This window comes from Alligator mississippiensis, chromosome 2, assembly GCF_030867095.1.
Source record: "Alligator mississippiensis isolate rAllMis1 chromosome 2, rAllMis1, whole genome shotgun sequence".
Taxonomy (NCBI): domain Eukaryota; kingdom Metazoa; phylum Chordata; order Crocodylia; family Alligatoridae; genus Alligator; species Alligator mississippiensis.
The window spans coordinates 126112575-126124633 of NC_081825.1; the positions used below are offsets into that span (position 1 = coordinate 126112575).

Sequence of the window (12059 nt, forward strand, 5' to 3'; positions counted from 1 at the left end):
GAGAAACTCCACTGACCTCAAAAGGTGTGACTGGCTCCCTGGGAACAAACACAAATTCAGCTCTGCTGTTCATAAATGAATACTTGGTCTTTCATAGGTACCTATCCAAAAACTAGGATTTACTAAATTTCTTCTTGTTGTTAATTTAAAGTATGAGTCTATCTATATTTATACCTTGGGACGGACGGACGGACGGATGGATGCGCGCGCACGCGCGCGCACACACACACACACACACACACACACTTTGTTTTAACATCTGTTTCCACAATGTGAAATGCATATGTCTAATTGAGTTTATGACACAAAGGGAACCTCATGGCTGGGAATGGAGTCAGGTGGTGACGGAATTAAATTTGCACTAGATTTCTATACACAGACAATTGGGGAAAAATGCAAAACAGCCTTTGCTGAAGGGCTTTTGCTTAACAGCAGTGAGTGGAAGTGTGTGCTGTTTTCATGGTTTCTAGCATTAGTGCTCTAACTCCTCCTCACATTGCACCTTAAATTTGGGTCCCTGCTTTGGGTTCAAAGCCATGACACCTTCTTTGCTATGACAATGGGAATTGTTCCCAAGAGGGAAGAAAAACTCCGAACCAGAGCCATCTGGCACTAGAACTGGCAAGAAACTGTGCAAAAAGGAAATTATTGGTGCATAGTAAATGAGGAGGAGGGGTGGAGGGAGGGAAGGGAAATCCTTATAATTGTTGTAAAATGAATGTAAAAGCATAAAGAAGGGAAATAGTCTTGAATCAATATTTATCAGTCTTATTTCTGAAGTAATGCTTACATAAAAAAGGATCATAGAAATAAATGAAAACAGTGCCTGTCTGCAGACTCAGGAAAGTACAAATTTGGGAAGGTGCTTTTGTAGCTAAGAGAGTTAGAAATGTGGCACTTAAATAAATACCCTAATTTTTTGAGATTCTGGGTGCCCTGCCATCTTTATGATGCCCAACTATGAGTTTAGGGACCTAGTTGTAGTCATCCACATTTGAATATCTTTGCCTCCATTTATTTTGTCCCTGAAAATTTAAATGTGTAATAAACCAGTTTTGCTTAGTAGAAAGACACTAATTCCATGCAAAAGGGTGTATATTTCCAGAAGCCTTAGTTATTTCTCCAAGGTTGAACCTATCCTAAATTTACATCACACATAAGTATATAATATATACTTATATATAACCTATATTTATACTATCTATCTGTACCAGCTGTTGTCAAATGTATGTGGAGCTCTAATACCACAATCTAAAATTTCACTCCATTTGTCTAAAGCAGGGTTAGAAGACCCCATCTTCTCCAGTGAAGACAGAACCTGCTGGGCATTTTTAACTGTGCAGCATTGAACAAGAGTTCTCTGTCAAATCTTGAGGTTTTTATCTGATAATCTTATTGTATTATACAAACATGAGACAGCTTGGCAGTAACTTTTTGAGAGGTGTTAGCAACATGCCTACCTTTGTGCAAAGAGATGCACTGATGCACAAGATGATCAAGTCATATTGCAGATCATCTGTAGACTGGGGTGTGAAACCCATGATTCTGGACACTAATAATTAAGGCACATACAAACATTACATTTAGACTGGTCTTTAGACATAGATCGATCTAAACCCATAACCATACAGAAGGTTGGTGAACATAGACTGATCTAAAAATGATGCAAGCAACTTAAGATAGATCTTGTGCGAGGTATACTCAAATGAGATTGATTCAGGTTAGAATGATTTATCGAACTTCTGTACTGTTTCATTCTCTGCTCAACCCTAGCAGATGACCCTGCTGCAATCTAGTGTAATGGATCTCACTTTGGGATCAGATTTTAATGAGCCACAGGATTAGGAGCAGGATTGAGCCCTTTATGACTAGTGGTCCCAAATAAAGAAGAATCTAAGGGACTTTTTTGTCTGAGTAAAGCTCTTCCATCACAAAATGAAAACAGCAGCAGCACTTAATATTTAACTCTTGTTTTTTATTACTATATATTATATATGTAATAGATCATGTCATGAATGTCGTGGCAATTCCCTTTGTTGCTTATGCATAGCCTGTAGACTTCATGTGCATGAAAAGAGCATTGACAAATATTCATTTGTAAGTCACCAAGACTATGCTTATATTGACAGGTCTTGGAGACATCAGAAAGCTGGAGAACAGACCACAGACCATATCAGAACACAGACCCTGAGTGACTTGTGTCTCACCAGAATGCTGGGAAGATGTTTATAGCTACAGTGAACAGCTGTAAATTGTTATACAAATACTAAGTTTTTCCTGATCCAAGGGGGTTGGGTGACTGCCAGGGTGCAGTCTTGAGGCTTGGAGGTCTAAGTTCAATACTCAGCTCTGCCACAGACTTTCCATGTTGACATAGGGCCAAGTTGATCTACAAAAGGAATTGGGTGTTGCAATGATGGCACCAATTTACTATTTTAGGTGCCTGGCACTTGGAATGGAATCCATTACCTTGAATTAAGTGATCCATGTGCCCTGAGGGGAAGTGTGATACCTAATTCCTTGAATGGGATTTAAAATGCCCAGGGTGCTGAGGTGGCATCCATCTAAGTGTGTAGGAAATATTGAGGACAGAGGTGTTGCTTAAATCCTATTCCTCCCAAGGGCTTAGACACCTAACTCAGGATTTCAGGGAAGTGTCTAAGTCAGACCAGGATTCTTTCAGAAACTTTTCCCTGAATGTAAGTGCCTACATCATTCTTTGCACAGTAGAGGAAGGATTAATCTTTACTTCAGAACAGAGCCAGAGAAGGTGTTATGCCAGCTTCCCTCACACCTTCCTGCCCGACCTTATGCCAGGGCTGTCCAGCTGGCAGTCTCTGGGCCTCTGCAGCTGCCTCTCCCATTGCTGTGCAATAGGGAAGGGCTCCTGGGGGCATTTGGCAATAGGGAGGTGTTGGGATGTGTAGCCTGTGCAGTGGGGTGGGGATCTGGGGGAGCTGTCCTTACAGTGTATGGTCGGCTTGGTGTGCATTGAAGTTGGACAGCCCTGCTTTACCATATCTCAGTGGTTAGAGCACTCCCCCAAGATATGGAAAAGCTGGGGTTTAGGCCCTCCTCAATGTGACAGGATTTTTAAATTCATATCTCTCATCCCCTGGGTTGTTGCCAGGCTGTCATCTATTCTGGGGTGTTTGTACTGTCCATTCCTGCTGATGAAGCCGTGTCGCTTTGCTATTCATTCCATCCAGGAAGAGATCACACCAACTGCAGAAATTTTCTCAGCCTGACGAAGGGTTTTTAAACCCGAAAACTTGCTAAAAAATTTTTTCCATCTATTTAAGTTGGTCTAATAAAAGATATCAGATTCACCTAAATAACCTTGTCTGACTTTGCTAAAAAGGAATTCAAGATCCACTGGGCCAGAGGGAGGAAGCAAGAGTGGTCATGACTTTGCAGGCCCATGGCCAGGGCATTCATCTGGGTTTAGGTTCTGACCCCTGCTTTAAGGATATTGATGCATTTAACTAATGCAGATGCTGACCTTTGCACAGGAGTTAGAACCTAGGGTCTTCACTTTTCCACATGAGTTCCTGAATTAATGAGCTAGAGAGTGAAGATCATGCTTGCTCCTTCTCTCTGATATAGTGACTCCTGAATCCTTTTCATGCAAAATTTCTTTTCTGAAGCATGGTTTCAACAGCAGGGAAGCTAAGGGGGATTTTGAAGCCAAATCTTTCAAATCCTGGGTAAAAATGCTAGAATAGATGGCTGGTCACCACCACTCCTGACTAGGCTTTTGAATGAAAGTGGCTAGGGCTACTGTGTTTTTGTGAACTCAGTGCTGTCAGCAAGTGCTAGGCATGCTCTGAGCACAGCTACTAGATCAGGTACCTGACAGGACTTGCATGAGTGCATGGTAAGAGGATCCTGAATGGTCTTGTGGGTGATGTAAATGCTGAACAGTTCAGCTCTGCCAAGGTACAGGCTGTTCTGGGCTTGTGCAGAAGCAAAACATTTTAGGCAACCATGGATCTATAATAGCAAAAACCTAAGTTTCTAAAGACTATATATGTCTAAGGTATCGCACTCTTAATTTAGATATCTCCATTCTACCTACTAAAGTACCTACATGGATCAGTCCTTAGTTTCTTTGTATCTCGGCTCCCTATCTGTACAATGGGGATAACAGTAACTTCCCTGCCTCTCAGAGATATGAGGAAAAATACAGTAGATACTGCAGTAGACAAAGTAATTTAAATAGTTAAGATAGAATGGCTGCTTATTGAAATTAGTGACAAAACTTCTCAGAATCAGACCTTTTTATAATCAGAATGTAAAAGTTCACTTTCCTCCTTCATTTCTGCCAAAGCTAATAATTCTCAGGACAGAAGCCACTGACATGAGGTCAGAGTTGAAGTTAAAGGAAAATATGCAATATGGTAATGTGTGTGGTGTGAATTTAAGATGCAAATTATCAGTGCTCAAATATGCAGTCATATAATCATTTGAAATCTGGGAATCCTACCTGTATAGAAATTAATTTTAATTTCTATACAAAGGTAAAAGAGATATCATAGTTTAAAGTGGTTGTGGGTTTACGCCTAATCTCACACTGATCACTCTAATTATTAGAAAAACTACTATGTAGGCTTGGAAGATTTTCAATCTTTGTGGCAAATATTCTCAGTCAGTTCCTGAAACCAGGAGGTCAAGATCCAGTAGGATAAGTGAGGAGTTTTGAGTTTGTATGGCATGCAGCATCCTGAGTACTACAAACTGTGTTATAGTTAGAGAGTTGATATTCTCTCATGCTTTAAGGCTGATCTGCAATATTTCTTGTAAAAAAGTTGACCTGGGATATCTGGGATCTAGGATCAACGGAAAGCAAGGGGGTCCATACTGTCATGAACTCTCCTTTGTGGTGTACTTGGCACAAAACAAACAAACCTGAATTCTCAGTTGCACAGCTCCTGGTTACATCACTTGGAACACCTTAGAGAGCTCTTGAAAGGCAGACAGCAAAAAGCCAGCTGGATATCTAACAAGCCATGGCTAAGAATTAGGGCTTTATATTATAATGCTCCTTATTACCATAACAACAGGTACAAGAAGGAGTAAAACAAATACTCATCTCCTTCTTCCCTTCCATTACAAAGACTCCCATCTCTGAATTGTCATGTGGACCCCATGGTACCTTCATTAGGTACCACGCTAACTCATTAACATTTAATTAGGCAGACACTCTACAGTCCTTACTCAGGGACAATTCCTGTTCGTTTGAATATTCCTATTAACTTCAATGGAGTTTTGCAAGAGTAAGGTCTGCATAAGTTTTCCAGTAGCTTAGACTGCAAGTTTCTTCCTATCTGAGGGGTGTTGGTTGTAGCCATATTGGTCTAAGGACACAGGCAGACAAAGTTCTTTGGGTAAATGTGATCTCTTTTATTAGAGCAACTAAATAGTTGGAAAAAATTGTTCTTTGCTAACAGCAGAAGGGTGCCTGAAAGCTTGCAAAGAACAATTTTTCCAACTATTGAGTTGCTCTAATAAAAGAGATCACATTTACCCAAAGAACCTTGTCTTCCTATCCTACTCCTTTGTCTTGGTGCCTACAAACCACTTGAAAATGATAACACTGTTGATGTGCCGAGATCACTGCCTGTCATGCTGACCAGATTATCTCATTGTTTCCTGGTCAGTCTGTCTGTCTGTACTCATCTGTTGTCTCTTGTCTTATATGTGTGACCTGTCTACATAGGGACAGTCAGGAAAGTTAATTTGAGTTAACAAAGTGTGTATATATAAAGTGCATTAGTTAAACAGCATTAATCTCTGGATGGACACTCCTTTCACAATTGAAGTGGCCTTAATTTTGTTTATCTTAATCCATTTCCAAAGTGAATTAAACTAAACTGAATAAAAGTCACTTTAATGCTGGATGAGTGTCTACACCAGTGGTTCTCTACCTTTTTAGGCCCAAGCACCCCACAATAAACTCAAGAAACCCTGCAAAAATTTCAGCAGTTAAGGTTTCATTTATTTTTTAACTACAGAAAAATAATAGAGCAATTCTTCTATTGTAAAGAACTCAGAAAGACCACAGCAAGTCAGAATGGTTTTGACACTATGGATTCCTACTGGAAATCTCTGGGTTTATCTTGTGAATCACGTTTGCACACCTCACAGTGCTAACATTGTGTGCCACCGTGTGGTACTCTTGGAAGGCTATCCAGGTACTGCAGGATGCTATGGTCCCTTGGTTGAGAATCACTGGTCTGTACAGATTTAATGCAGTTAATCTAATCCTTTTAAGAATGTAATTCAGGTGAATTTTCCTGAATGTCCCTGGATAGATGGGAGAGGTAGTCAGCTGTGTAAGTCTGAACTCAGGCAGACGGCAGGGTAGCATCTGTGGAAGGCAGCATATGATGAAGTAAGCTTGCTGCTTATGAAAACTTATGCTATGCATCTCTGATTGAGTTAGTTTATATAAGGTACAAATCCATCCTTCCTTCTGCCTAGATAGCTGAGCCTTTAGATTGTAAACTTGTAGAAGCAGGAACTATGTTTATTTTTGGTGTTTGTATGGTGCCTAGGACAGTGGAGCTCATTGGCACTGCCTCCATGAAAATTAATAGTAACAATAAGAACATAGGGCACAGTCCTGCTCCCATTAGCCTCAGTGGGTGCATCTACATGTGCGCTTTAATGTACAGTATCCTATTTTACTGTGCTTTAAAGCAGCATGTAAACTACTGTGTTACTAGGCTAAGGCACAATAAAATAGGCTACTGCACATTAAGCATCACCTAAAAAGCCTGTGCTTGCGCAGGCAGCCTAATGCACATTAGTTTAGTATCTCACATTGGAGGTACTGAATTTAATGCACATTAGGAAAAGTGCATTAATGCACGTATAGACGTGCCCAGTGAGAGATTTTTTGCTATTGGCATCAATTGTGGTAGGTCATGCACTCTGTCTCTGATCTAGCAAAATACAAAGTCACATGAGTAGTCCCACAAGAGGATCACACTTGTGCATAAAAATGGGCCTCAGTGAAACTACTAATGTACTAAAATGCTTGCAATCAAGGTCAGCCATGTGTGGGTATGTTGCCCTCTGTTGGCTGGTTACAGAACAGAGGGATCTTTCTATAGCTGACACAGGTGGGAAAAGCCTGTTCTGCAGGATCAGGATTCTAGTCTGAGCTCTGCAGGTTCTGTGTTTTTTTATTAAGGGGAAGGGATAATCTCTCCAGATACAGGTTGTCATCTTACATGATAAGGCTGATTTTGCTTCTTAATGTATTTCTTTATGAGTAAAAAGCCCTTAAGCTTCCAAATATTTATGGCTGTAAGCATTAGGATCTCATTGATAACTGGAATAGCTTTTTGGAATAGAAGTACTGGGCTCCCAGCTCCCACCCTGAAATCCTCACTGAGCCCAAATTCCTACTTAATGGATATGTGGGGTTTCTGGCCAGTTGGATCCAGTGGGATGGACTGTCATATCGGTCAGCCAAAAATGAGCAGTTGTCTTTTCATACCTGTTTCTCTGTTAAAAAAAGTAAGAGATGGTATGCTAAACCAGCTGAGTTGAGATGACCTTTCGGATATGTCAGTGAATTGTCCTCTGAAGAGATTTCAGTTACAAGCACAGATTGTGTAACACCACTCAAGTATTGCAATAAATCTTCTGCCTCCCAGTCACTGGACAGGTCCAGTAATTTGGGAAGACAAGAAGAAAATCTGCTTATGGTGCCAAGTCCTGTGCTCACTTATAACTGTATAATTCCTGTTCAGGTTGTAGCAACTTAATTAAATTAGTTTCTCCTCTTCTTCCTTTGGAAAACGTTGAGTATTCCTCTCTCTCTGTCACTTTGGAAAAACAGCATTTCTCTAGTGAATTCACACTTAGCAGTTTAGAAAGAAGTTGTCTTCTTGACACATTGGACAAATTCTTTATATGGCTTATATCAGCCTGCAGTTGAAATACTTTTAAAAATGGAGCACACAACACCAAATTCTGATGCACTTTGAGCATCTCCGTGTAATCAATGGCCTACTTGCCAAGAAAGATATTACTTATCGTGGGCAAAGACATCAAAATCCAGCCGTCCCTAAGAACAGCACTGCTTTATGGTAATAAAATGCTTTCATTCAAGTATCCTCACAGCGCTTTACAAAACCTAGTTCATTAAATTTAAGAGCTTATTCTAAACATAACAATTTAGAATAAATGGAGATGAACAATTTTAAAGGTTTTCCCAAGCAATGTCTACAAAGGCGTATTTTTCTTTCAGAGAATTAAATTATCCCCTTGTCCCTCACACCAAAAAAAAAAGTTGTTCAGACTTATCTTTCCTCATCAAACTGTAAACATTTCTTTTCAGCCTCTTTTTCCTCTCAGCTTTTTATTCAAAGAGCTGAAGAAGCTCTTGCTCTGCCTTGAAATTTTATTTAAAAAAAAAGGAGGGGGGGGGCGTAAAGGCAAAGAGAAGGAAAAAATCCCTTTTCCTGACTAATACTAATAATACAGGTCAAAATGTCAGTCTATCTACAATTAAATGGAAAACAAAAAAGGTTTTCCCTTTTTTCCCACAGTACAATAGCACTGGAATATAAATTACCAATGAAGATGAAATAATACTTCAAAGCACATGGGGAAAGGCAGCACAGTGTTTACAAAGTATTTTTAACGGCACGATGAAACATTGAAGAAGACGGTAACCCATGGACTTCAGGGGGTGTTGGTGAATAGTCTAAAACTAGCATGCGGTAGGATTTTAGGTCCCTATAGTGTATGACCCCATGATATGCTTTGTTTAACAAGGGCAGCTGCAGTTATCAACAGATGTTTCGGCAATAAATAATTGGTATCATCTCGGAAAAGACTCATCTACCTGGGGAGAGGGCATAATGCTGAAAACACTGCTCCACTATTACAGCCACATTAATCTCCCATCTATCCAGGTTTCTTGGGGAGTTTACTGCAGGTGTTTATCCTGGGAGAGAGCAGACAAACCCTCCAAAGTTAGAAAGCTTTGTGTGTGTTGTAAAGGAGGTCGGCCTCTGCCATAAATTTCTGTCTAAGGCCACACACAAAAAAAAATCATGCACAAAAGAAAAGAAAAGGAGAAAAAGAAAACAGCAAAACAAATTCTGAATTACAATAAAAATCCCCCTCACCAGTGCAGTGTATAAAAATGAAACCTCCCCTCTCATCAGTAACAAGAACAGTGACTAACACAAACTTCCAAATTGCTTTTCTAAAGCTAATTATACTCATGTATAAAAGAGATTGAAGTTCTTGGATACAAAACTTGCTGTCCTTACTCGGATGGCACATCCACTGAGCCACACAGATGAAGGATGAAATCCTAGCTTCCCTGAAGTCTATGGGGTTGGATTTCCTACAGGTCTCTCGGTCCTGACTCCTCTTTCACTTACACCAGTGTAATTCTACTGTTTAGTCCTGATTTACTTCAGTGTAAGCAGGAGGAAAATGTGGTGCCTCAGCTTCACTTTGCATCCCAGTTTTAAAGGGATGTCATCAACCTAAACACTGCATTTCCATCTGCATTTCTTACCCACCTCCCATTTTGTTCACAAGATTAGAGAAAATAATATTTTTCTCTACTTTTTACCCATTTTGTTCCAGCTGAAGCTCATCACTTCCCAGGCTGGCACATTTCAGGGACCTGATATGGTCATATCCTGAAAATTCATACTTGAGGGAGCTTCCTTTTCTTACATGAGAAGCTGTATCAGTGGGGATTCCTCTCTGTATACAAATACTTCTGGGCAGGATGAGGTCTCCAAAGAGATTCCGTCAAATAATTTTATCCTCAAATGGATGGCTTGAACCTACCAGTCCTTGCTCATTTGACTGCTTGTTCTGTGTTAGCAGTCCCATTGATTTACATCAATTATATATTCTTTTCCAAATCTGGTTTAATAAAATTTTACTTGTGCACATACTTTCAGAGTTTGATTTCATTTTAGTGCAGAGTATTTAAATCCTCCCAGAAAAATCTCTTCTATTGTTGGAAGTCCCAGTGTAACAGCATGGCGTTAGACCAAAAGGATTTTGTAAAGTGATTTTTAAAAAATATTTTGTTCCAGTTTACTGAATTAAGGAACTGTTTGTACACACTGCTTCTTGTTGCTGGAGTTTGCAAATGTATATAAACAGTCTTAGAAGAGGTAAAACCATCAAAGCCCTTTTAGGCTCTGCATACTCTTTTTCATTAATAATTGAGATACTTTCCTTGTAGCACTGTCACAAATTTTTTGCGCATATGGAAGATGTCTCTTGTTTCACTCACATTATTTTGCCTGGGAGCATAGTACCCACTGCCTGCCCTGTTCATCAAGACTTATTTCCCCACCTTCAGCTCTGCTGTGTATGTTAAGGCATTTTTTTCCCATTATAAGGGACAGCAAGAGATTCTCTTAATGATTGTTATAAAGGCTGTTCAGTGGACTGGTGAGTTGAGGAAGTGATAGAAAAACCCAACCTGAGACTTCAAGCTGAAGTCTGACACAGCATAACAGAGACATCCTGGCTAGGGACAGAAGTTACACATAAGCCAGTATAAGTGATTGGAAACTGGTTCAGATTTGTAACATAACAGAAGTTCAGTGCGCACAAACTGCTTTCAAATTGGCCAAAACCAGCTCAAGATAAACCTGGATGAATGTAGTATCAGACTTAACTGATTTAGGTTAAATCAGTTAATTGAACTGTCTCAGATCTCCTCCAAATTCAAGTTAACTCATAGTCCCCCAAGATCCCAGGATGCTTTGCACCTCCAGTGCAAATGCCCTCTCGCAGAGTGGGCAGGCTAGGCTTGGCCCAAGCTGTCTGGTCTAGCCAAGCAGGGAGGTGTGCTCTAGAGCCTCCTGGCTTCTGGCCTGAGCCAGTGCAGGTATGTGGCTGCATTTCCAGAATTGAAATGAATGTCTGTTCACTTGCTTGTCAGTGCAATCCATGCAGCTTAGACTAACCTGTGAAGATTGAATTGATTCAGTCTCAGGTTTTTTTGACTGTCTGTACTTAGCCCCAAACTGAAGGCCTAATCATATACTGATGTCAGTGACAGAATTCCTACTGATTTCAATTAAGGACCTTGGTTTCTGAGGACTGCTGTCCTTCATTCTTTCCCCTTTTATCATGTCCTTCCTACCTGGAGATTAGTTATTTAATGAATGCTGATGGCAACAAAACCCTGTCTCCAGTACATAAATTAAAATCACAAAAAGAATAATTCCAAGCTGCTCATAAATATCTATCTAGGAAAGTAACAGTTGAAGAGATGGAGTCCTAACTCTAGTTTGTCTTTCTGTGCATTTGTGACTGCCCCTTTTCTGATCTATACTTCCTCATTTCAGTTTGTCTGCTAAAACTCCAGTGAGGAGTGGAGTCATGGGCATGCAGTGAAGATCATTTACTAGGACACTGTACATTCAAGCATTGCATTTGTAGTTGGAAAGGACAGGTGTGTTGAACTTCATACCAGCAAGTCATGCAGCCTTGGACCGATTATATCTTGCAGGTTTGTTTTGTCTTCTGGGTTTAGGGCTTGTTTGTACTGCCACTTCTCCGGCACAAAGGGCCACTTCATTTCCTTTGCCTCTTCGATAAGGGTCCTTAGATCATCGGGGAGCAAAGCTGAAAAGGTCAAAGTGCATGTAAGGAAATGACAGGTGATTCAGCGGTAAATGTTGTCATGTAGCACCTTGCTTCCAAAAAGCATTCCCCTCCTGGTTTGCACCTTTTCTCAATTGCTAAGAGTCCTTTATTCTTGCCACAAGACTAATAATGAGAGGTTGCCTATCATCAGTTACTTTGCTCTGCTGTGCCCTGCAGGTAAATTAGACCTGCCAGCCATTAAAAAGGTTTTTAGCAGGAAGTAAAACACTTCAGTGGCCATCTGTGCGTGAAAAACTAGAGAAATGAAGGAAATGTTTTCCCTGAAGTGAATAGGGGATTTTTGACAGAGTGCATGAAGCCAATGGTAAACTTATCTGCTTTGTAAAGGACCATATTAAGATTCTATTGATAATAATAATAATAATAATAATAGACCATGATAA

The 12059-nt window shown here is 40.1% G+C and overlaps 1 protein-coding gene across 2 annotated transcripts in view; it reads right to left on the reverse strand.

The window, feature by feature from the left end:
- Positions 1 to 12059, reverse strand: part of ALPK1 (alpha kinase 1) — a 103012-nt gene that overhangs the window by 39288 nt on the left and 51665 nt on the right. For both annotated transcript variants that reach the window (XM_006271534.4, XM_019500134.2), the window contains exon 3: positions 11480 to 11634. In XM_006271534.4, coding sequence (XP_006271596.3) covers positions 11480 to 11634 — 155 coding nt within the window. The remainder of the gene's footprint in view (positions 1 to 11479; positions 11635 to 12059) is intronic.